The 27,205-nt window shown below is 39.2% G+C and overlaps 1 protein-coding gene across 1 annotated transcript; it reads right to left on the bottom strand.

Annotated features, from left to right (window-relative positions):
• Positions 1–1,012: 1,012 nt before the first annotated feature.
• ddx46 (DEAD (Asp-Glu-Ala-Asp) box polypeptide 46) lies at positions 1,013–25,360 on the bottom strand. The gene is made up of 23 exons (XM_051680560.1): positions 25,308–25,360; positions 24,060–24,245; positions 23,897–23,968; positions 23,724–23,805; positions 23,354–23,522; positions 22,966–23,168; positions 22,541–22,651; positions 22,215–22,380; positions 21,240–21,360; positions 20,642–20,817; positions 20,439–20,560; positions 20,278–20,356; positions 16,433–16,515; positions 15,617–15,781; positions 13,698–13,860; positions 9,445–9,638; positions 6,765–6,902; positions 4,820–4,969; positions 4,363–4,593; positions 3,370–3,588; positions 2,098–2,242; positions 1,950–2,023; positions 1,013–1,521 (listed from the first exon to the last, which is right to left on the bottom strand). Exons 1-23 carry the CDS (start codon positions 25,325–25,327, stop codon positions 1,474–1,476), a joined length of 3,117 nt encoding a protein of 1,038 aa, XP_051536520.1. The 5' UTR covers positions 25,328–25,360; the 3' UTR covers positions 1,013–1,473.
• Positions 25,361–27,205: the final 1,845 nt, after the last annotated feature.

The following is a 27,205-nucleotide window of genomic DNA, read 5'->3' as shown; positions in this document are numbered from 1 at the left end:
AGTGGCTTGACACAAGGAATGCGACAGCTGAAACCCATGTCTTGCATACGTCTGTGCGTAGTGGTTCTTGAAGCACTGACTCCAGCTGCAGTCCACTCTTTGTGAATCTCCCCCACATTTTTGAATGGGTTTTGTTTCACAATCCTCTCCAGGGTGCGGTTATCCCTATTGCTTGTACACTTTTTTTCTACCACATCTTTTCCTTCCCTTCGCCTCTCTAATAATGTGCTTGGACACAGAGCTCTGTGAACAGCCAGCCTCTTTTGCAATGACCTTTTGTGTCTTGCCCTCCTTGTGCAACATGTCAATGGTCGTCTTTTGGACAGCTGTCAAGTCAGCAGTCTTCCCCATGATTGTGTAGCGTACAGAACTAGACTGAGAGACCATTTAAAGGCCTTTGCAGGTGTTTTGAGTTAATTAGCTGATTAGAGTGTGGCACCAGGTGTCTTCAATATTGAACCTTTTCACAATATTCTAATTTTCTGAGATACTGAATTTGGGATTTTCCTTAGTTGTCAGTTATAATCATCAAAATTAAAAGAAATAAACATTTGAAATATATCAGTCTGTGTGTAATGAATGAATATAATATACAAGTTTCACTTTTTGAATGGAATTAGTGAAATAAATCAACTTTTTGATGATATTCTAATCATATGACCAGCACCTATATGACAAGATCAGCACAAAATCTGCCCGCGGCCCGTGTTTAACAGCCAATCATAACACTTGAGAGGCGGTTCAGGTTCACCTTGTTTTTTAACAAACAAAACATGTCATTACTTTAGCCACAAATAGTACGGTATTTACATTTATCTGAAAGTTTGCGAACATGTCGGTTATCATACTACTGTCATTTTGAGGAAAAATCTTTTTTAAAAAGCCACTAATAGTGTTAAAATCACTTACAGCAGTTTGCTGGTTCATTTAATATTTGTGAAATGTGAGATGATCCATGAGATCTCAGTGAGGTGCAATTCAGTCCTTTAGTGTAGATGTACTTTAATCAACCGTAGTTGTAGAAGTTATTTTATTTGTTTTGTTGCCATAACATTTCATGTGATCATTTATTTAAAAAAATAATTCAGAAACAGGCATTGAAAAAGGTTTGGGACCTGTGTCCACATCAGCTCAGACTTATTTACCATACAAATAATAATAATAAACAAATTCTTAAATACATCTCTCAAATACATTTACTTACTGCAAATGACTAAAATGACAGTAAAAGCTTTGCAAGAGTAAATGGTGCAGTGATTCAAATTACAGATGATACATACACAAGGAAAAACTTTCTTTCCAAAAGAATTTCACTATCCAATGGAATTTTCTAAAATATTCAGCATGAACAAAGCGTAATAAAAGTAAACTGGGGTCAGAACTTCCAGATAAGCAAAACATGATCGATCAAATAAAAAGCATTGTGGGTTTGAGGGGGAGGGGGACACATGATCATCTCATCTTCCGTCTGCTCTACAGAACCTTGTACCGTCCTTTGCTGGTCGGTTGGTATGAATTTTGCTGAAAGGTATGAAAAAGACAACATGGTCAGACAAATTTCCAGTCGAAGAATATTCTATTTCACATTGAATCAGATGTGCCAAATGACCTGCTGTCGGCCTTAAAACAGACCTTGAAAATTTGATTAGAGAGCACATATTTCAAACAACACCTCCGCTTACACAAGCAGTCAACCAAACTGTAAAGTGTGTTTCAGAGAGCAAACATAAGCTGAAACCTGAAATATATTTACATGTTCTCCAACTAAAGCACATAAGGGGCTCACGTGACACATCATATGATAATCTTGAGTCATCAACATGAATAAATGCTGTAAAAGCATCGTTCATCGTTAGTTCATGTTAAATAATGTTGATGAACACAACCGTATTGCTAAGTGTTATCAAAACATCTATTAGCAAAATAGAAAGGGAGAAAATAAATCTTACTAAGCGGATGAGTTCTTCTTTAATGAGGCGAGTGATTTCTGCTTTTGCCTTCTGGACGGCCAGCTCATTAGCACCTGTTAAAAACAGCAATCATGAATGATCCGGAACGACTGCACATTGACTGTAATAATGATGTGAAGACTCATACTCTCAATGGCCAGGTAGATCTTGCGCTCGCCCTCTTTGGGTTCTTTGCCTGGAGGGAAGTATGTTCCTCGTATCGTGATGGCCGCCTCAGAATACTCGCCGATCCGCTGAAGCGCCTCTTTAGACGTCACCTTCCATCTCGCCGTCTGCAGAACAAATGATCAACTGTTCATGAGCGATCTGGAGGAAAATTACTTTAAAATGGTCTCTTGTCGAACTACTCCATTCAAAGTAACTCAACTACAGACAAGTTACACTTGAATAAACATTAAGAAAGTAATCTGGCACAAAAACAATGAGGATCTCAATGAGTTTGATATCAAATGTACACAAAATACAACTAATGAAACTTCAAAAAACGGTCTAATTTATAAGAAAAAGAGCAAAACAGCAGGATACAACTAAATATGTAATTTGCAACTAAAGATGATGAATGGATGAATCACTGGGAGGGAGGGTTCCCCCACCTCAAAAAGCCCAATGTAACCCCTGATTGCAACAGAGTTTGTCATTAGCATGTTGTTAAGCTAAAACACAGTCACTAGTACGTATAGTGGGTAAATTAGTGCATTAGAATGAGATTTAACAGTTTTTTCACTGTATAATTATCTATATTTTTAGTATTGGAATGCATTCTGGGATTGCCTTATCCATGAATGATACATGTGCTGCTGCCTTAGATGTTGGCCAAAACGAGGTATCTTAGAGAGCAGCACGATAATGCTGGCTACTGTTTGCACATGTACAATTCCGAGAACTCTGTTAAAGAGTGTTTCATCTGGAAAGCATCACATTCTGATTAAAACTGTGAAGTGCTTCTTTGTTCTACGCTCAGAGTCGAAAAGAAGTTTGAAACAGTTGATCAACGACATACTGTTTGTACAGATGTAGGTAAGTTTGCACCAGCTTGCTAATAACTCTAAACACTGGTGTGTTCATGTCCACTGATCTTAACTGACTGAGCTGGAGCTCCAGGTCACGGCCACCGATTTATGTGGACATTTAACCACTAGAGGTGTTACAGTAAGAAGGTGTTTAGCAGCCGGTATGAAGTTTTCCTAAAAAAAAAAAGTTCACGAACCACCGAAACAAACTCAAATACATCTTGGTTTTGGCCAGATTTTGTTTGGATTTTTGTAAATCATGAGTGTCTCAAAGACATCTGGTGAAAATCTGACTGACATCGAGAGGAAACGACAAACACACACATCAAATAGACGTCTGGGTCATGTATTTATGCTGTGAGGAATGTGTGTTTGTGACGTGTTTGCACCTGAGGGAAGTCGTTGATCTCCAACTCCTCCTCATATCTCTTAACAGTCTCAGAAGCTTCAGCATTCTGTCGGTCCTCCTCCAGCTTCTCCACAGGCGTGTAGTTCAGTTTGGCGTTGATTTTCTCTGCCTGCTGCTCTGCAATGGTCTTAGCTGAGACAGATGGGGCGATCATCGTACCGCCACGCAAGATGGCATTTGTCGCTTGCTGCATCACATCCTATCGTTAATAAATACAAAGCGTGTGAGAAAATTTGTGCGCTATATCCAGTGGTCCACACTTTAGACACATACATTGGTCATTACATTGTAAAATATCAATCTATTTTCAAGAAACAATGCACAAAAAGAACTTATGGTTAAAAATGAAGACACTTTGTGTTTGTCAGTGTTTCAGTTTCATTCGATATGCTCCACATGTGGTTACTAGAGGTAGACGATATATCGGTTTTACTGATTAATCGGTTATCTGCAAAAATCTGACGATATTTGGTGATGGTTTTTTCTTCATTTTGTCATTTCAAATGAGTCCCAGGTGTGTTTTTATACTTCAAAGTCCCACGTTATGCACCAAATAAATTAATAAATAAATATTTTTACTGGTCATTATTGGGATTTTGGTTGAACAGAAAACTGCATCTGGGACTTTATTCATTTTGGACTCTTTGTATTTGCCCCCATAGTAAAAATATGTTTTTTTTTTTGACATTCTACAAATTGATTTTAAAAACTATTGGCTCATTAATCTGCTTTTCTCACCACCTTAGTTATCATATCGGCAAAATCCACTATCGTTCGTAGTGGTTACTTTGTTTGGACACCTGTGTGAACTTCATACATCTGCATCTGTTGCAATCATGGCTCAAAGTGAAGTTCTGAGATATTTAATCCTTTTATGCAACAACTGTCATACATTTTAAAGTGTCCAGACACTCTTCGGGGCCGCTGTACGTGAAGACAAACAGTGTTTTATGATGCGAGTAGATGTCCTCACCTGAGCTTCAGCACCAAGATTCTTCTGCGCTTGTATTCTGAGAGCCAGTTTCTTGGCGATCTCGAGTTTCTGGATGTTTCCAGCAGATGGAGCGGCTACACTGCTCAGTCCAGAGATGGCGGTCGCAGCTCCAGTCACCCCAACCACCGGTGCCCCTGCGGCGCCCCCTGGAGCCGAGAAATCCTTCACACGCTTCTTGGAGTTAAACATACTCTCAATCTGCTCATCTATCTGTGGAGACACACAACATTATCACACTCTTGAGAAGGCTTTCTGACCGGGGCATGGAGAACACAGGTCAACTTCGGTATATACTTAAATATGGTAACACTTCTCTTTCAAATCGATCCTTATTTGCTCTAAAAACTAAAGCACTTTGTCTTGCTGTTTACAGACGCTGCTCATGAACATTTCTGATTGAGAATAGTGAGTGCTGTGAACGGTGTTTGTGACTCACGTCCAGTGCGGTGTCTTCATCATCAGAGTCGTGCAGTCCTAACGCCGCTTTCTGCAGCTTCTTCCTCTCATTGGCCAGTGCGTGTTCAGTCTCGTCAAACTTAAAGCCTTTCCCTGAGAAACCGCTGCTGCTCCTGATGCTTTTCCCCTCCTGCACCAGCAATCACACAACAACAGATGTATTGTGTTCAGATCAAGCAAGAAGTCCTGTTTATTAGCTCAGTTTCAAAACATTGTCAGCTGCCTCATAGGAATGCTTGGTTTGTGCCAAAATCTACGGCAGTGTCACATGTTCAAGATGTAAGATACAGGTGCATCTCAATAAATTAGAATGTCGTGGAAAAGTTCATTTATTTCAGTAATTCAACTCAAATTGTGAAACTCGTCTATTAAATAAATTCAATGCACACAGACTGAAGTAGTTTAAGTCTTTGGTTCTTTTAATTGTGATGATTTTGGCTCACATTTAACAAAAACCCACCAATTCACTATCTCAAAAAATTAGAATATGGTGACATGCCAATCAGCTAATCAACTCAAAACACCTGCAAAGGTTTCCTGAGCCTTCAAAATGGTCTCTCAGTTTGGTTCACTAGGCTACACAATCATGGGGAAGACTGCTGATCTGACAGTTGTCCAGAAGACAATCATTGACACCCTTCACAAGGAGGGTTAGCCACAAACATTCATTGCCAAAGAAGCTGGCTGTGCACAGAGTGCTGTATCCAAGCATGTAAACAGAAAGTTGAGTGGAAGGAAAAAGTATGGAAGAAAAAGATGCACAACCAACCGAGAGAACCGCAGCCTTATGAGGATTGTCAAGCAAAATCAATTCAAGATTTTGGGTGAACTTCACAAGGAATGGACTGAGGCTGGGGTCAAGGCATCAAGAGCCACCACACACAGACGTGTCAAGGAATTTGGCTACAGTTGTCGTATTCCTCTTGTTAAGCCACTCCTGAACCACAGACAACATCAGAGGCGTCTTACCTGGGCTAAGGAGAAGAAGAACTGGACTGTTGCCCAGTGGTCCAAAGTCCTCTTTTCAGATGAGAGCAAATTTTGTATTTCATTTGGAAACCAAGGTCCTAGAGTCTGGAGGAAGGGTGGAGAAGCTCATAGCCCAAGTTGCTTGAAGTCCAGTGTTAAATTTCCACAGTCTGTGATGATTTGGGGTGCAATGTCATCTGCTGGTGTTGGTCCATTGTGTTTTTTGAAAACCAAAGTCACTGCACCCGTTTACCATGAAATTTTGGAGCACTTCATGCGTCCTTCTACTGACCAGCTTTTTAAAGATGCTGATTTCATTTTCCAGCAGGATTTGGCACCTGCCCACACTGCCAAAAGCACCAAAAGTTGGTTAAATGACCATGGTGTTGGTGTGCTTGACTGGCCAGCAAACTCACCAGACCTGAACCCCATAGAGAATCTATGGGGTATTGTCAAGAGGAAAATGAGAAACAAGAGACCAAAAAATGCAGATGAGCTGAAGGCCACTGTCAAAGAAACCTGGGCTTCCATACCACCTCAGCAGTGCCACAAACTGATCACCTCCATGCCACGCCGAATTGAGGCAGTAATTAAAGCAAAAGGAGCCCCTACCAAGTATTGAGTACATATACAGTAAATGAACATACTTTCCAGAAGGCCAACAATTCACTAAAAATGTTTTTTTTATTGGTCTTATGATGTATTCTAATTTTCTGAGATAGTGAATTGGTGGGTTTTTGTTAAATGTGAGCAAAATCATCACAATTAAAAGAACCAAAGACTTAAACTACTTCAGTCTGTGTGCACTGAATTTATTTAATACATGAGTTTCACAATTTGTGTTGAATTACTGAAATAAATGAACTTTTCCATGACATTCTAATTTATTGAGATGCACCTGTATAAAGGGAGAGAGACTCAGTTAGTGTTGGGGGATTGTGGCAGGCATCTCTCACCGCTTTCTGCTGCTCTTTAAAGACGGTCCACAGCTGCTCGAGTTCAGGAGGAACCGCAGATCCAGACAGCTCCAGAGCTTTGATGATGTCACCAGCGTAACGGGCTTGGTCATCAGTGATAAATGTGTATGCAAAACCCTACAACACACCAGCTGCCTGTTACACAATTCCTGTTCAAGAACCAACTTTAAGACTGCATTAAAAAAGAAAATCGATGTAGAAACGAATACAATAATGGGATTAAACTTTGAATGCAACATTAAAACAATGTGCTGGGAATTTTCTCTTACAAAGACAACATGGAATGACAAATCTGTTTAATATTCACCCAGTAAAATAAAGACACAACTAGGAAGTGGCTGAAGGAAGACCCTCCAGCTAAAGGTAAATGGCGAGAAATGGTAGACTATATTTACGACAAGGAAGCTCTAACTGTTTCATTAAGGCTGATAAAATGCCAGCATACTGGGGGAAATGCTCATTAAGAGATGAAACACAACTGCTTGAGTTAAAACAGTTGGGAGGAGGATGGAAACGTGATAAATGCAGAATGTTTTGAGTTGACTGAGATACCCCATGCACTCTAGGTTGAAGGTCTATATGGTGTGACCCGTTTTTTTTTTTTTTTTTTTTTGTTTTTTTTCTTTGTGCGTTTTCTAAACCACCGGAAACTATAAAGTATAAAAATAAATATATACAAATATATATTTTATATATACATTTCAAAAAGAAAATTATTTCGGCATATTTCAAAATATTTATATTTTATTTTTAAATGTTGAAAAAAAAAATATATATATATATATTTTTTAACAACTTAAGACAAAGCTATACATTTATACAATCTATTAATTACATTATTTATTGTCCAAAACAAATATATATTTGTATATATTTTTTCACATTACTGTTTTCATTTTTGTTGTTTCATGACTTTTGTTTCATAAATGTTTTAGCATTTACATTCTGCTCAAAATCCTACAAGACGCTGTTTAGCGGCACGCTCCATTGTGACAACTTACCCCAATGGTGGAAATGTTCATTAGCTTTTTTTTGGACTCAAGACTTTGAGGTATATTGCTTTACAGAAATTGACTGTCATTAACCTATGACCTAATTGACCTATGGAGTCTCCCGGTCGGTCGGTCTCTCTCTCTATCAACCTCTCTCTCTCTCTCTCTCTCTCTCTCTCTCTCTCTCTCTATTTTATATATATATATATATATATATATATATATATATATATATATATATATATATATATATATATATACACACACACACACACTGTATATGACGGGGTTAGCTCAAGTCTGCCATAACCCACTAACAATTATTTGAGATAACCATGATTACTGAGAACTTCAAATTCCAATCACATTTGAATGTCCAAGTAAGGGAATTTTAAGCAAATGTATAAATGTCATGAACGGCACATTTGTGTGCCGGGGGGTGCAGTATTGTGTGCGGAGGTGTTCCGTTTGATGGGGGTGTTGGTGGAGGGGTGCGGGCGGATTGGCAGAACATTGTTATGGACCATGCGCGACACGGACGGGTTAAGCCGTTGCGCACCGTCTATAGGATGCGAGCGGGGTCAGACTTGGAGTGGCAAGAGGGGCGACAAAGCTCATTTTTAGGGTGGCAGCTGCCACCACGTGCCACCCTTCTGGTGCTGCCCCTGAAAAAAATACTATTAAAATAATGATTAAAAATCATTTTAAATTATAACACAAAATATTGTATAATAAACAGTCTTTCAGTGTTTTCTCTTGGTACGGGAGCACGTAACGGAATGCATACACTAATTTTAACACACAATCAGAAATTGCAATCAATTGTATGGCCGTGAATAATTTCGTAAAAACTCAAATGGCCCTAAATGGGAAAACGGTTCCCCACCCCTGCTTTAAATGACTGTGTAATATTAAATGTTCCTGGTCATAGGTCATATTTCTGTGGACTGATAAAGTGATGAAACAAAATCATAAAGGTTTTGCCAAGGGCTCGTGGGTTTAATCAAAGAGCATTAAAATAATGTGTAAAAGTGAAGAAATTAGGACAGAAATATTTTACTATTATTTATATATATATATATATTTTTTTTAATACAATATATTTTATATGAGTTCCAAAAACAACATATAAAATGTAAATGTAAAATTGACCAAAACTAAAGTTGACCAAAAAGAGACATATTTTTAGTATTTAGAAATATTTTATATTTAAAACATTATTTTTCATGTCATTCATAAGTTTTTAAAGTCTTAAAAGGAAATCAAATATCCCTATTTTGTTATTATAGTTATATATTATTTGTTATATAGTTTTGATTTATATGTGTAAAAATTACTTCTCAAGGTGTATGTAGCATATATGCACCTTAAATAATATGACAATTTATGACAATTAATTGTGAAAGCCCTAAAACAGACAATTAATCGTCATAATTGCAATTATTTGTTTGACAAATAATCGTCAGGCAAATTTCCTAATAGTGACAGCCGTACCACTTAGTTTATTATCTTGTCTCTTTCCATTGTAAATATTGTAAAAATACAGAACTGTGTTTCATAGTAAAGAGAAACAACATTGTTGACGGAAAAAGAACAATAGAAACGCTTCGCCGTTAATAAGTGACACGTGTGCTTGTGCACATCAGTCGGCATCATCTGTCACTCACTTTGTTGCCAGCTCGTCCCGTGCGTCCAGCGCGGTGGACATAGTCCTCGTAGTGATTGGGACAGTTGTAATTTACCACTAGAATGAGGTGCTTGACGTCGAGTCCTCGTGCAGCCACTGACGTGGCCACCATCAGTCTGCACGCACCATTTTTGAAGTCATTGATGATGCTGTCTCTGTCATACTGATCAATGCCTGACACACAAAACACAGCATCACATGAGCTCACCTTTAAAACTTATGTTCAGTTCAAATTCAGAACATATCTGGTGGAAAACATGTCTATAAACCTGATTTGATCAAAAAGTGCATTCATTTTCTGCATGACTCTGAATTGCGCTGTTGTCCTGACAGGATGATCTGACAATGACTTTGTATGACTTTGTAAAGCTGATAAAGGGAATTAATTATTCTGGTTAAGACTTTGTACCACAATGAAGTTTACACGCTCCATCTATTGAGAATATTCACAGATAAACTAAAACATGCTCTTTCTTTTAGTGCTTTTCTCTTCTAAAAATACTGGAGAGGTTCACTCTTGCCATTTATTCCATTGCATTTAGCTAAATCTGCACATGTAAATTAACTAAATAATTATCGCTGATGTACTCCACATTATAGTAAAGTGTGCACACAATCAGCCACGAGTGTATTATAAAATTGTCTGATAGACTTACGGTTTATATTGATTGTGCAAATTTCTTTTCAAATATGAAATGTCTCCTCGCTGCAAAAGCATGCTTGACATTTCACAGTTGCTTGATATCATGTGTTTCACTACACTGTGGTTCCGAACATTTATGAGGTTCTATAGTCCATGGAACACACAAGGAAAAGTTAGGATGAATGTTTGCCTCAGTCACCATTCACTTTCACTGCATTTTTTTCATCTCCTGTGATGTTCCACAGACTGTAGAAAGTCATACATCTTGGAATGACATGAGGATGAGTCAATGACAGAAGTTTCATTTTGGGAAGAACTCGTCCTTTAAATCACACTTAATGTCTGGATGTCCTCGTATTAGATAACAAAATATTAAAGCGGTCATGAAATGGAAAATCACATTTTCCTTGATATTTAGACATACACCGATCAGCCACAACATTAAAACCACCTGCCTAATATTGTGTAGGGTCTCCTTGTGCCAGCAAAACAGTGCCATATAGCATTCTGAGATGCTATTCTTCTCACCACAATTACACAGAGCAGTTATTGGAGTTACCGTAGACTTTGTCAATTTGAATCAGTCTGGCCATTCTCTGTTGGATTTTCACACACAACAGTCTCTAGAATTTACTCAGAACGGTGCCAAAAACATCCAGTGAGCGGCAGTTCTGTGGACTGAAACGCCTTGTTGATGAGAGAGGTCAACAGAGAATGACCAGACTGGTTCAAACTGACAAAGTCTACAGCAGGGGTCGGCAACCTATGGCGTGCCAGCACTGGAACATGGAGGGGTAATCACTGGCACGCCAGCAACGGCGAGAGAAGAATAGACTATTTTATTTATATAAATTCCACACCTGCATTCCAATCTACATCTTGATGTAATCCTTCCTCATGATCACGCAGCGTGTTTTTATGAGCTGAATGGGAGACTAAACTAAAAGTAAAAATGTGACGAGACTGCAGTATACCCAACAGACTCGTGCAGCGCGTGCAAACCATTCACGCATCACGAGCCGGCAGCGCTTCACTTCGGTTAATCACGCGAGTAAACGTGTCCGCTTTGCTTCGGTCAGACTGCGCAGATGACAGCCTACATTCCGTGTTTCATTTGTTTCTTTTTGCTTTCAGAACAACACGTAATGCAATAAGAAAAACACCACTATTAATCCTTGAGATTTCCAACCCAGCATACAGGTACACCCTCCTTAAACCATAGTCACACTCAAAATTACATTAAACGGTTAAAAGAGAAAACATAAACCCACATCGTGAGGTTCAAAAATCTGAGTCTATTCAAAATATAAATGAAACCTGGAAATAAAGTTTTAGGATTTTACAGGTGTGATTCACCGAAGAGAGCTAAATAGTTGATCGGCTTGTGATGCACGAATGGCTTGCACGCGCAGCGCGAGTCTCGTCACACTTTAATACTGTTTGTCCTCCCAATCATCTGATGAAAACACACTGCGTGATCATGAGGAAGGAATAGGCTACATCAAGATGTAGATTGGAATGCAGGTGTGAAAAACGTCAAATAAATAAAATAGCCTGTTCCTCTCTCGCTGTTGCTTGTGTGCTAGTGATTAAATGATTACAGTGACATAATATAAGACATATTTAAGATTCCACACAATTTCATGATCAGTCATCAAATAAGCAAATTTGTGACATTAACTTTGTTAACTCATAACACAAAAGGACAGGTTTTCTTTCATTAAAGCAATTTAGATGTTCTGAAAATTCACATGCAGGATCATGATTATATCATAATCATCATACTTCACTTACTGTTATGCTGATAATATAATTTGTAATTAAAAATAAACGATTAAATTAGAAAAAAGCAAAACAGAAACATTTTCACAAGTGGACTCAAATTTTGAGTTGTTTTTCAGCCACTGACCAAAAAAAAAAAAAAAAAAAAAAAAATGGCACTCCGTGTCAAAAAGGTTGCTGACCCCTGGTCTTCACTGACTCAGATAACCGCTCAGTACAATTGTGGTGAGAAGAATATCATATCAGAATGCTATTCTGAGATGCGGGTTGGCACTGTTTTGCTGGCACGAGGGGGACCTACACAATATTAGGCAGATGGTTTTAATGTTGTGGCTGATCGGTGTATAAGAGGTAACTGTACTATTAAAACATACTGTAAATTTCAGAACTCAAACTTCCTTCCCAGTCTAAAAAGATCATTTATAGTTAGTTCCCACCTTTCTGAAATGTCTCGTTTTGAAAACTGTGCTCATGATGTCACGAAACATTGCTCAGTCGTATTTACAAGCCCCACATCATGCATCATTGCACCCTTGGCGTTCAGTTCGTATTGTAAACAGAGAGGGAGAGAGACAGGCCTAGTGTGACCAACTAATCCTGAACACCAAAAGGGATCCAGCTGGACTATTCTTAAGTTTTTTTGTGCATATAACATGCATTACACAGACACCTTTGACTACTGTCATGTTTATCTTGCCGCTTTTAAAAGACGTGGTGTCAGTTATAACTCAGAAAAGGAGACTCCGTTCGGCTTCATTCAGCTGCTCTGAGTCTAGCTGTTCTTGCGCAATTTTTAATTGTTGGTGTTTGTAAATGAACACTAGCTGGACATCTTTAACCATTTGGATCCGTTTCTGGCAATCTGCGCCTCAGTGCACCTACTGTATTTGTGTGCGTCTTGTTCATCGTGCTATGGACTGTGTATGTGCGGCTAATTTCAGCGTGGACTGATTGTGAACCAGTCATAATACGATTCAAGCTTTGCAAAGGAACTGTTATTGAAGAATGGGGCAGTTAAAAACACTTGGACTTGACTGCAAAATCGTGAGTAAACAGTTTTTCATGAATATTTCAAATGTCACGACTGTTTGATAGTTTATGAGTGAACAGTTTAAAATATTTGGATGCAATGTGTTGGATGTGCGTTATGTGTAAACCCTGAAATTTAGTTTTATAATGTGGTGGAGAGATTGTTTATTCCCTTCCGATTGAGTTTCAAATACTGTATGACTGTATCTGAGGGGCTGCACGATGTTAGCCAATCAGAACAGTGGGTGTTTACACTGAAGTTTAAATGAGGAGCTGATGCCAAAACCAAGCGTTTCAGACAGAGGGCCTGAGATAGGGTGGGAAATGATCATTTCTTACTAAACTAAGATAGTTTTGGTGCAAAAAACTTTACTGACATTATCAGTGGACCTCAGGGAAGATAATTAAATTATTTAAAAATTGCATTTCATGACCCCTTTAAAGCAGATGTCACTTGTCATTTGAAAGAAAGATAGCACAAGCACATTGACAGAAAGATGTTTGCGGGGTTTGAAATGATAAAACAATAGATCTAACGTTGGTGTATCCACTGAAAAAAAAAGAAAAGTCATTCAGCAAAAAAGTGCTTGCTTTGATATTTTGTGTATGTAATGCAAATGATACTCAGACATTTTTAAATGGACTTAACGTGACTTTTTGGGGCCACTGTATAATTCTATTGAAATCATCCTAAGTTAATGCCCTGGATATTCAAGACAAGCAGCGTTCACTGAAAGTTCACAATCTGAATTGAGTGTGAGTGTAAACTGAAGCTGTACCTCCGTGTAATGACATGCAGGGGTATGAAGCTTTCATCAGGTCTTTGAGGAGACCGTCTGCGTGCTCCTGTTTGTCCACGAAGATGATGACAGAGCCCTTCTCCTGATAGTGACCCAGAATCTCCAGCAGCTTCAGGAACTTCTTGTCCTCCTCAATCACAATCTGTACAAGCAGAAGATCAGCCTAAGCTTTACACCTGTGTTTTCACATCTACACCCCACTGCGGAGCCCAAAACTAGGTCTTTAACCACAACAAGCAGCTCAAATAAGTGAGAATGTACACTACATGGCCAAATGTTTGTGGACACCTGAACACCAACATTCATTTGTGCTTGGTGAACATTTCATTTTAAAACTAAATTCTTTGCTGCGATAACATCATCCATTCTACAGGAAAGTCTTTCCACATGATGTTGGAATATACACTATATTGCCAAAAGTATTCGCTCATCTGCCTTTAGACGCATATGAATTTAAGTGACATCCCATTCTTAATCCATAGGGATTAATATGACGTCGGCCCACACTTTGCAGCTATAACAGCTTCAACTCTTCTGGGAATGCTTTCCACAAGGTTTAGGAGTGTGTTTATGGGAAATTTTGACCATTCTTCCAGAAGCGCATTTGTGAGGTCAGACACTGATGTTGGACGAGAAGGCCTGGCTCGCAGTCTTCGCTCTAATTCATCCCAAAGGTGCTCTATCGGGTTGAGGTCAGGACTCTGTGCAGGCCAGTCAAGTTCTTCCACACCAAACTCGCTCATCCATGTCTTTATGGACCTTGCTTTGTGCACTGGTGCTCAGTCATGTTGGAACAGGAAGGGGCCATCCCCAAACTGTTCCCACAAAGTTGGGAGCATGGAATTGTCCAAAATCTCTTGGTATGCTGAAGCATTCAGAGTTCCTTTCACTGGAACTAAGGGGCCAAGCCCAGCTCCTGAAAAACAACCCCACACCATAATCCCCCTCCACCAAACTTCACAGTTGGCACAATGCAGTCAGACAAGTACCGTTCTCCTGGCAACCGCCAAACCCAGACTCGTCCATCAGATTGCCAGACGGAGAAGAGTGATTCGTCACTCCAGAGAACGCGTCTCCACTGCTCTAGAGTCCAGTGGCGGCGTGCTTTACACCACTGCATCCGACGCTTTGCATTGCACTTGGTGATGTATGGCTTGGATGCAGCTGCTCGGCCATGGAAACCCATTCCATGAAGCTCTCTACGCACTGTTCTTGAGCTAATCTGAAGGCCACATGAACTTTGGAGGTCTGTAGCGATTGACTCTGCAGAAAGTTGGCGACCTCTGCGCAATATGCGCCTCAGCATCCGCTGACCCTGCTCTGTCATTTTACGTGGCCTACCACTTCGTGGCTGAGTTGCTGTCATTCCCAATCGATGTTATAATACCACTGACTGCTGACTGTGGAATATTTAGTAGCGAGGAAATTTCACGACTGGACTTGTTGCACAGGTGGCATCCTATCACAGTACCACGCTGGAATTCACTGAGCTCCTGAGAGCAGCCCATTCTTTCACAAATGTTTGTAGAAGTAGTCTGCATGCCTAGGTGCTTCATTTTATACACCTGTGGCCATGGAAGTGATTGGAACACCTGAATTCAATTATCTGGATGGGTGAGCGAATACTTTTGGCAATATAGTGTAGCTGCATGGATTTGCTCCCATCAGCATCAGTGAGGTCGGACACAATGTTGGGTGATGGACCCTGACTTATAGGTCAAGTGTTCCAGTTTTGGGGGGCATTCTTATAGTTGACTCTGTATATTAAACTGAGTTATGAGAACGTGCTATAACAACCTCAGAGCTCATGGTAGATGTGTGATGAATAACTCATATGTCATCATTAAAAATCACTCATCAGGTGTTATGTTGAACAGCAGTGAAATGTTTGGACTTACCACATGCTGTTCCACATCGGAGCACACCACACTCCTGCCGCCCACCTGCACCTCAATGGGTTTGGACAGGATCCTGCGCGCCAGTGCCTCCATGGTCCGCGGGAATGTAGCAGAGAACATGACGATCTGACGGTCAGGTCTGATGTTATCAACGATACGCATCACCTACAGCATTACGGATGTGATACTTACAGTCAAAACTCTTGGGGGGGGGGTGTTGGGAGACCACAAAATTTGTAAAAACTCCAGAAATAATGATAGCCAAAATATGTAGAAGGGTTGGAACTCCAAAGAACATGTAATATGTCATTTTTATTCATTGTTATTTTCACATTAATGATGAAAAACCACTTCAGTTAGAGTAAAGGAGCACCCAATATTAGATGATAAATGTTTATATGGAGGTTTGTAGTTCTCCAATAGATATAAATATGTTTTTTATGAAGCGACTGTAACGCATTATTAAGTGTTTTTTAAAGTGAAGAAGGAAGACCAATTGTTGTTCATACTTCACATCGACATAAGTCAGCTTTGGACAGAAAGTTTTAGTAGTATGAATACTGTATGAGTGATACAAATTTAACCTCTGAAACATTACATATGTGACAGTGCTGAAATGCAACAACCACATAAATGAAACCATTATATACAAATCCATTATAGCACCATAATACAGTAAAATATCCCGCTAAATGAACAACTTAAAAAGGGCTTTTGTTCCTTTGCAAACAACTCAGGAGAACATTTAATGACGGCCTGAGCCGGTTTCTCAATTATTTATATAAATTCAGACAAAGCAATACGAGTGACACCGACCTGTGGTTCAAAGCCCATATCAAACATGCGATCCGCTTCATCCACCACCACATACGTCACTCGACGGAGATTGGTGACTCGACCTAAGTAGACAATTCAAAACAATGGATTTATTTAGAACAATCACTGAGTCTTTCAAACAATACAGCCAATTACTCTTGATTAGCCGATCACATCGAGTCAATCTGTCAGGTTTTTCTTGCGTACCATCTCAGGGCACGTCCAACCTGTAAAACTCACAAGAGCCACATCACATCATACATTAAAAGAGACGGAGCCGTTTCAAGACTTCACCTGAGAGAGAAACATATTAGAGGTTACCTGGCATGTGTGGAAACCAAACCAATCCTGTCACACACACACACACACACACACACACACACACACACTGTTCTGAGTTCAGTTCAGCTTCAGCATGTGTGGCATACTGTTCATCAGCACAGAAAATCATCACACGGCTACAGTCATGCACTCACAGGGGAGGTACAAACACTCATGCACTTGGTTCAAAGCAGAAATGTGCAGCTCATATTAGTCTATTCTGTACAAAAACAATAGTGTATTTATCTGAGCTGTAAAGTGTCCAAATGTCCTTTTAGCGGTAGGACCTTCATTATTGCGGGCAGATCTTTATGTACACAGTACTGTACCGGAATGTCAGGAGTTCAAATATTACACATACATTTACACAGAAAAGGTAAGTAAATTAATCAATCACACTCGTCTGATGTTCACGTCTCGCAGCTATACTTTTAAACCGAAGAGTTCTTTATTGCCTTGGCCTGAAAAAAGTGTCGGGTCGGAACGGACTGCATGTAATATGGATTACACAAATCAAGTGCTTGTAATTAGATTACATTTTAAAATGTGTGTAATCTGATTACAGTTACTCTTTGATGGATTTCATGATTACATTACATTCCTACATTTTAAAGAGCACCAGAGCCTGAAATACATGCCATAGTCCAGACAGCATTACATAGATTAAAGACCATATGTTGGTTTCTGTTCTAAATTAAGTTTCTAAATGAATGCACATACTGTATACTGTAAATGCAGAGCTGTTTGTATCTGCACCGTGCCCTTGAATAGTTTGGCATTTGTAATAGTTAGCGTTGATAGTTCTGATGATTTAATGAAAGTACACGCGTCCACCTGTCAATAATTATTATTCTGTTGCAGACAAACATGTCAGAGGTGTTGGTCACATGCAACATTGTTCTTTTGCACCATGCAAACACATTTCAGCCCATGCTTCAGGATGGCATAAAAAGGTAGAGGGCGACTGATAGTGGATTTTGACAATACCAATAACTAAGCTGATGGAGAACGCTGATAACCGATGAATTGCCCCAATAGCTTTTAAAATCAATTTATAAAATGTTAAGAAACGTTCTTTGCCTTTCCTTACTCTGATGGCCACAGAGACTACAAGAGTCCTAAATGAATACAATACCAGATGCAGTTTACAGTGCAAGCAAAATCCCAATAATAACCAGAAGAAGAAGAAACGATCTGGAGCATACTGTGGGACTTTTAACTATAAACATGTCCAAAACACACAAGGGACACTTATTTTGAAATGATAGAGACATGTATTTCACCAGATTAGTTTTTTTTACTATTCACAAGCAGGGGTTGCGTTAAATAATTTGACGGATAACTTCAAATGCTTTCTGTCATTTTAAAAAGATAAAAAAATAAGAAAAACATTTTAACTTAGTGCATCAGCATTGACTTCAATGTCTCTCTCACACACACTCCTGCTGTGTGTGCCGTTTATTGCCTGGTATTAAGATGTGTATTAACAGTTGCCGTCACTCTTAACACCTGGCAAAATGTGCCTCTTTTGACCAATTGTGTTCGGATTTCGAGGAGAGGGTCTCTGAATTAATGACTGCATACATTACATCATTACATTAGTGTGTTACTGCATGATTAGTGTCTTACTTTATTATATTAAAGTGCAAAAAATTCTAAGCGCAAACGTTAAGAGCAGAATTGTCAGTTATTTTAGAGGAGTACATGCATTGGAGCTTCAGAGATATTCGTGCTTCTCATCTGTGACATTTTACTGTGATTTCAGGCACACTAAAAAAGTTTACTGAACACATTTAAAGACCCCCTCCAGTGAAAATCAAGTTTTTAACCTTGTTTACATGTCCATATGGTGTTTTTTATATGCTAGAAGACATACCATGAGTGAAATCAGCAGTCAACGCCATGGCTGAGCATTTTCACCTTGGAACTGCAGTGTACCAAAACAATCTCAAAAACACAGATTCAGACAGCCAGGTTTCATACGTCACAAACCTAAGGAACCAATCTTGTCAACTTGCGGGGTGGGGCTTTCCCATATCAATAGTCTACACTACGGCGAAGCAAGAGGTATCGGGAGAAGCCAGGTGTAGCTACGTATTGGTATTTTACAAGACATGTTCTGTTTTCCGATGCAAAGTCGCGAAAGGACAAATGGTGAGCCTTCACATGTATTACCAAAGGATCTGAAAATCCGAGATAAATGGGTGCAGTTTATTTGGAAAATCGTAATGTCCCAACAAAACTTCCATAGAAAACTCAGGTTTGCATTAGTCATTTTCCAGAGAACAGTTTTGAAAATTTTACCCAAAAACAGATGGATTTTGCCACTAAACTTATACTGAAGCCCAACAACGGTTCCATCAATTTATCCTGGGGACACAGCGAGCCCGAGCTCCAGGCAAGTGGTGCAGGGGTGAGAGGAGATGGCGGTGAGGACTAATTTGCATATTCATAGATCCACACATACTAAATGAGCCAAAGGTGTAGAGTTATATCTAAGCCATTTTAAGATTATTTGCATGAAAAAAAAAATAATTTAAATGTCATTTTGATTAACAAAGAATTTTTTTAGGGCTTAAACCAGTGACTGGAGCGGGACTTTACATTTTTCCGATTGGATGTTTATTTCCTCTTTTTAAAGTTTAAAAATCTTGTTTTAGCGTAGCGGTTGATTGACAGGTAGAACTTTCACCCTAGAACTTCTTGGCTCCATCAGGCTTGCATTTATATATATAATTTAAGAATATCCACTGTCATGTATATGCTATTATAATGGATGCTACTCCCCTGAACGTAGTACTTCTAAAATTAAAGCAAGTATGACGGATAAAAATAGACCATGACGGATATTTTACAACTCAGTCTGTCAGAGTGACAGATAAAGATTTTTTCTGGTGCAACAGCTGTTCACAAGATGTGAAGCTGTGTTTTTATGGCACTTTAAGCACCTTTGTTTCACTCAGAAACTGACAAATAAGTTTCTTTTTGATTTTATGTTTATTAATGTTTAATGAAAGCAGTGTTAAGTGGTATTTGATACATTTAAAATGAATGATTAGATTTAACATATGCAATAAGTCATCCAAAAGTAAGATTATCTTAAATTGTGATTGTGAAATGTATATACCGGATTACATTTCAGAAGCAATCTTCCCAACCGGCCTGTGAGTGCCTTACTCAAACTGCACATTCACGAGTTGAAATGCTGCTGACGAGCTGATGTATTGAACCCAAGATATTCCTTTAAAAACTCTTCACAATCCCACACTAGATGTCTAGATTCTCTGCATCTGATTGTGGGTGGTGTTTGGAACCTCAACCTGTGGCTGATTTTAGATCTGTGCATTTCTAAAACAGGCTTATAATCAGATATACATTATAGCTCTTGTATATAGGCATAAATCTTTATACTGTATAATCTAAAACAGGATTAAATGATTTAACTGTCAGGAAAAACTAAACTAAAACTTCCCTAAGAGAAGGGTGTTCTATCTAGCACAAACAGAAAGAGCTGATGTTCTTACCGCTGTTGGCACCTAACATGTCAATCATTCGTCCTGGTGTGCACACGATGATTTCCGCACCGCGTTTCAACTCGGCAATCTGTGTGAAAGGAAAAGAATCAGAACATGTGAGCTACTCCAAACGGCAGAATACACTAGTGAATTAAAGCTCACTCACATACCTGCTCGCTGATGCCCGTGCCACCGTACACACAGACCACCCTCAGCCCCAGAGACTTGGAGAACTTCTTACACTCTTTAGTGATCTGCAGAGCCAGTTCTCGTGTGGGGGTCATGATCACCGCTGGGACACAGAAAACACAGGTCAGATCCGGTGTGAACATGAACTTCAGCACACGGATGAAGATGAAAGGATGACACTCACAGATGGGCCCTTCACCCTCTCCTAACTGCCGCTGGTCTAAAATGTGGCGAAACATGGGCAGCAGGAAGGCGATGGTCTTACCGCTTCCCGTCTTAGCGATGCCAATGATGTCGCGTCCGGACATGATGGCAGGTATGGCCTGAGCTTGGATTGGAGTCGGCTTCTCATAGTTGTGTCTTGTTGGAAAAGGGCAGAGAGGGATTGCAGTTACAGGAACATCAGTTGTATCGGTGAATGACTGCAACCCCACTGACAGCCAAACCCACCGCAACCACATACACCGATATCATAAAACAAGTGTCAGCATTTTGGGTGTGTTTGATTCATGTATTGATAGATGGTTCGTCTTGTTAACAATATGATACAATGAGCACTGCTGCAGGATATATAAAAACACTCTTCCCTGCAGAATGTGTGTTTGTAGCAAATGGCTTCCTTGTCAAATTAGAAGGATATCTCAGTTTTACCAGTAATGCATGTCATCTGTGATCAGATTATTAAAGTTCTGGCCAGTTGTACAACCCATCAATAACGCTGGAGTGTCTACTAGTGAGTGACACACAGCAGCCTGTGTGAACGTATGAGAAACAGTCCTTACTTCTTCAGCGCGTTTAACACCTTCATGGATGTGCCACACTGCACCCATGTCTTGATGGGCTTCGGGCATCCTTTACCCTTCACTGCGATTCCCTCCAACTCCAGACGATATTCACTCACCTCTGCAGAACCACACACACACACAGAAAGACAGTGCACAGGCATTTTTACTACAAACAATCAGATCAGGAACTAGAAAAGAAAAGCTCACAAAGACAAATTTTGACTGTTGGCTAGACATACTGATGCAGTTATGGATATAGTTCAACAGGAATTCAATCATTGTTTTCATGTAATTGAAGTGATAGTTCACCCAAAAATGAAAATTCTCTCATCATTTACTCACCCTCATGCCATCCCAGATGTGTATGACTTTCTTTCATCTGCTGAACACAAATTAAGATTTTAAGGAGAATATCTCAGCTCTGTAGGTCCATACAATACAAGTGAATGGTGATCAGAACTTTGAAGCTCCAAAGAGCACATAAAGGCAGCATAAAACTAATCCATACGACTTCAGTGTTTTAATCTATGTCTTCTGAAGCAATATAATAGGTATGGGTGAGAAACAGATCAATATTTAAGTCCTTTTTTACTCTAAATCTCCACTTTCACTTTTGAAAGTGAAAGTTAAAGTGGAGAATTAAGAGTTAAAATATGACCTTTTTTTCACCCACACCTATCATATCACTTCTGATATGGAATAGACCACTGCAGTCATATGAATTACTTTTATGCTGCCTTTGTGTGATTTTTGGAGATTCAAAGTTCTGGCCACCATTGACTTGCATTGTATGGATCTACAGAGCTGAAATATTCTTCTAAAAATCTTCATTTGTGTTCTGCAGAAGAAAGTCATACATATCAGGGATGGCATGAGGGTGAGTAAATGATTAGAGAATTTTCATTTTTGGGAGAACTACCCCTTTAACTAGGACGTAGCACTTCTGAAAAATCTGTCTCTGTGTAATCATACCCTCAGGCGTCATCTTGCCCAGCTCCGGTACTTCAACATAGAAGTTCTTGCGGAAGGATTCATATTCAATCTTCTTATGATCGACAGGCTCCAGAACTTTCCTCTGTTTGGTCTGAAAGCCTGTGAGAGCCGTCTGCAGATCCACCTCCTCCTCCTCTGAGGAGTACTACACACACACACACGTAAAGAACAATTCTAAGAATACTATATTATGTAAGAAAACAACATTTTCAATAAAGTCTATTTTAAGGACCAGAAATCCCTGAACTGATTTTTCAACACGTGTTCTGTGTTGATGCATGTTGGCACGAGCAGTGTGCTTTCACCTCCATGGCGTCCTGATCGTTCTCCATCAGCTCTCCTTTCTTCTTGCTGCTCTGAGGCATCTTCCTGGTCTTCACCACAGTTACCACTTTAGTCACCATCATCCCTCCCCTCTGATGAGAAATCATTCACGGTTTACTACATCTGAAGCAGCTGACATTACATTATCATCTTTCTTGGAATACAAAAGGAGTTGTTTAGCAGAATGTTCACGCTGCTCTTTTCCATACTATGAAAGTGAAGAGCGACCAGGAGCTGCCGAGCTCCAAAAATGACCTAAAGCCCCATGAAATAAGTGTCATCACTGGGACTCATTATTCACTGAACATCTTCCCTCGCAGCACTGCTCCCCGTTTACTTTCATTGCACGGAAAAACTCGGGAAGATATTTGAGGGTGAGGGAACAATGGAGAGCAGTGAAACTCACCTTGTCGTTTTCTCCTCTCATGGTGCCCATGTTGAACTTCTTGACCTCCTCTTTGACCTCCTCCATGTAGGCATCCAGCGGGTCGAGCTCCTCTCCGATGTCCTCCTCTGCCATGCATGTGGCTTCCTCCATGTCAGCGGCTTTCTCTTTCTCGTCCTCTTCTTCTTCCTGCTCCACCAGAGCTTGATTCTCCTCCTCGTCATCTGAAAAAATTGTTTAATCGTGGTCATGTTATTACAGCTTTGAATTTGTCTGCATCTCGGAGCATTTCTCGTGTTCCCATCACATCACGTTTACTCCTGTACTTAACGATGAGCACTTTTGATGGGATCACCTGAAACGCATCGAGGTCAAAGAGTGATTGAGCGCGTGTTTGCTCATGTCTCACCATCATCATCCTCTAGACTCCATTTCTTGCCCTGCTTCATCTCTTCCAGCTCCTTCTTGATCTCTCCGATGTTCTCCATGGCTTTCTTCCTCTGCTCCTCCCTCCATTTCTCCACACGCTCCTTCCTCTTCCTCATCTCCTCCTCCAGCGTGTTCTGATCAAAGTCTTGCTGCACAGGTCACAGTTTATTAGCTTATTTACTCACTCATCAGAGTTACCATATTTCACACAGGTTTTATCATCATGTAATGTAGGAAGTTTGTGTGCTGCCATGTTTGCATAATGTCACACATCTGTATACACCATAATTACGACTTCTGAGCTCGTAACTTAAGAGGAGGAAGCTCAGGATGACAGGAATAAAACTTACATCTTCAGTCTTCTCCTCCTCCTTCTCCTCCTTAATTTTCTTCTTGTCAGTAGATTGCTCTCCATTGTCGGACTTCTCCTTACTGCAATGTTCAGCATCCCATTAGACACTCAGGGAACAGAAGGACATAAAACGTGTGTGTGTGTGTGTGTGTGTGTGTGTGTGGTGTTGACCTCCGGCCTCTACTCCTGCTCCTCTTGCGCTCTCGACTCCTGGAGCGTCTCCTGTCACGACTCCTAGAGTGCCTGCACACAGAAACACAGCTTCGTTAGACACATGAATACACACGAGTCGATCTAACTGCTAGCAGTCATGTGACTGTTGAGTGAGCGTCACCTCTGTCTCTTCTTGTCTCGGGAGCGTGATCTCCGGCGGTCTCGACTGCGTGATTTCTCTCTCCTGCTCCGCTCGCGGTTGCGTGATCCGGCCGGTTCGTCTTTCTTGGACCGTTTTGAGTCCGGGGACCGACTCTTGGACCTGCTGCCGGACCGACCCCTCGAACCCGAGCGCTTCCTGTAATGCCTGCAAGCAAGAAAACTGTTCACATTCAACACGTGTAGTGTGCGCTGGTCAGCACTGCTGTTGTTTAATGTTAACCAAACTGTTTAGTATTAGTTTACAGTGTTTTACTGATTCTGGCTCATTCCAACTCTGTGTGTGTTTTCGTGGAAATGCCCCTGAAACTACTAAACATTTATTTTGGCCTTGTCTTCAAGTGCAAGCCAACTTTGTGTTATGTGCTGTAATTCTTCTACTCGTTCAATATTATATTCAAAATGTTAAACTGACTGGAAAAAAACAGAACAGTGTAAAGTTACGAGCACTACCGTGTTTATAGTACAGTAGTATCCCTCAGTAGTGCTCACGCCTACTCAGTGCCATTCTGCGGATATTGTTGTATGACAAATTGCTTTGGATTAAAGTTTCTTCTAAATGACTAAATACACATACATTATGTGCAAGCCTTTTTTTAATGTAATCAATTTGTTTGCTTGTTATTTATTGTAAATATTCTTTACACTGTTACATGTGCTCTACTTTCAAAAACACCTCACATTCAATACATATGACAGAGTTCCCACAATTTATGGTGAATACAGAATACGGATTTTTTTTTAAAACAATTTAGAATTCAGACAAATTTACTACTGAATCATTCAGACTGATTTGTGAACCGGTGTGACTTAATCACTGATTCAATCATAACGATTCGCTCATAAATCAAACATCCCTACGGCCTCGAGCCGTGAAATATTATAGAATATGTGCACAATTCCAAAATGTTTATGATAGAAAATTACGCGACTTTTCCGTGGCATTTCATATTGTTGTGATTTTTCTGAATTTTCAGTGACAATGATCCGATGCTTCTCTGACCGTGGAAACCCTGTAGAAGATATATTCCAAGAGAGCTCTTAAATGACTCAAATGATTTGGACAGTGAGTTTGTTGTGGTCAGATGAGTTTAGCTCGCTGTGAATCAGCCGTTACACGAGCATTCACATCACAAACACACTTAATATTTCACTCAAGACATAAACACAGGATTTAAACGTGGAAATGAAAGTAAAGTGAAGTATTTACCGCGACTCTCGACCCATCATGTCGCTAGTCACTCACACACCGGATGCTGCACGATGACTACTTCCGCTCCTTCATTTAATTAATGCGTTTATTTAATAATTTTGTTTTGTATTTGTTTAAATAAAATAATTTAAACTGTAAAATAATCAATAAATTAAATAAGAATTAAAAGCTGTGTTACATAAATGAATGAATATACATTTTCTATTTTACGTCACAATAAAAGTCACTAAAGTAGTTACATCTCTGACAATGAATAGAAATACTACGGAGCCCCTTATTTACAATGGGAATTTCTAACATGGTGTAAAATGGTCAAACGGTGTAAGAAGATTTCAGAATCGTTGTCATTTTGAAGGATAATACCAGAGAATTGCCATTTGTTTCACTGGTAAATTGTTTTTATGTGAAGGTTTTGCAATAACTGCAACGTCGTTTGCTTCTATATTTAATGTCATCTCTTCTAGTGTTGTTGCCGAATGTACTTGTCAGATGTGTCTTACGCATTACTCGGATCTTTAGTGATCAGGGCCAAGAGAAATTAGTACTATATTCATACAAATAAATACTATATCATGTTGATTTTCTGTGCAACAATGGTGAATTAGCAGTATTCCAAGTGTAAAACATGAACAGTATGATATGACTATTGTCATTTGGGTTTACTACTGAAATTTTGCATGTTGTGCATCTATTTAGACTCAATAAGTGCCTGAGAAAATACAGTACATATGTGTAATTTACGTGTAGTTATGTGTATCTTATGTGTTATGTGTAGTTTATAAGTGTAGTTTATGTGTTGTGTATCTTATGTGTTATGTGCAGATTATTCTGTGTAGTTTATGTGTTATGTGTAGATTGTGTGTAATGTGTAGATTGTTCTGTGTAGTTTATGTGTTATGTGTAGATTGTGTTATTTGTAGATTATATGTTATGTGTGGTTTATGTGTTCTGGGTAGTTTATGTGTTATGTGTAGTTTATGTGTTATGTGTATCTTATGTGTTATGTGTAGATTGTTTTGTGTAGTTTATGTGTTATGTGAAGATTATGTGTAATGTGTAGTTTATGTGTTATCTATAGTTTGTGTTGTGTGTAGTTTATGTGTTATCTGTAGTTTATGTGTAATGTGTAGTTCATGTGTTATGTGTAGATTGTTCTGTGTAGTTTATGTGTTATGTGTAGATTATATGTTGACTATGTGTTATGTGTAGTTTATGTGTTATTTGTAGATTATGTGTTATGTGTAGTTCATGTGTTGATTGTGTTCTGTGTAGATTATGTGTTATGTGTAGATTGTGTTATGTGTAGATTATGTGTTATGTGTAGATTGTGTTATGTGTAGTTTATGTGTTATTTGTAGATTATGTGTTATGTGTAGTTTGTGTTCTCTGTAATTGTTATGTGTAGTTTATTTGTTATGTGTTATGTGTAGTTTATGTGTTGTGTGTAGTTTATGTGTTATGTGTAGTTTGTGTTATGTGTAGATTGTTCTGTGTAGTTTATGTGTTATGTGAGGATTATGTGTTACGTGTAGTTTATGTGTTATTTGTAGATTATGTGTTATGTGTAGTTTATGTGTTCTCTGTAATTGTGTTATGTGCAGATTGTGTTATGTGTGGTTTATTTGTTATGTGTTATGTGTAGTTTATGTGTTGTGTGTAGTTTGTGTTCTGTGTAGATTATGTGTTATGTGTAGTTTATGTGTTATGTGTAGATTGTTCTGTGTAGATTATTTGTTCTGTGTAGATTATGCGTTATGTGTAGTTTATGTGTTATGTGTAGATTGTTCTGTGTAGTTTGTGTTATGTCTAGATTGTGATATGTGTAGTTTATGTGTTGTGTGTAGTTGATATGTTTTGTGTAGATTATGTATTATGTGTAGTTTATGTGTAATGTG

Source organism: Myxocyprinus asiaticus, chromosome 40, assembly GCF_019703515.2.
Source record: "Myxocyprinus asiaticus isolate MX2 ecotype Aquarium Trade chromosome 40, UBuf_Myxa_2, whole genome shotgun sequence".
Classification (NCBI taxonomy): domain Eukaryota; kingdom Metazoa; phylum Chordata; class Actinopteri; order Cypriniformes; family Catostomidae; genus Myxocyprinus; species Myxocyprinus asiaticus.
Note: the sequence above shows the minus strand (reverse complement) of the source record. Positions and strands in the feature narration are given on the sequence as shown.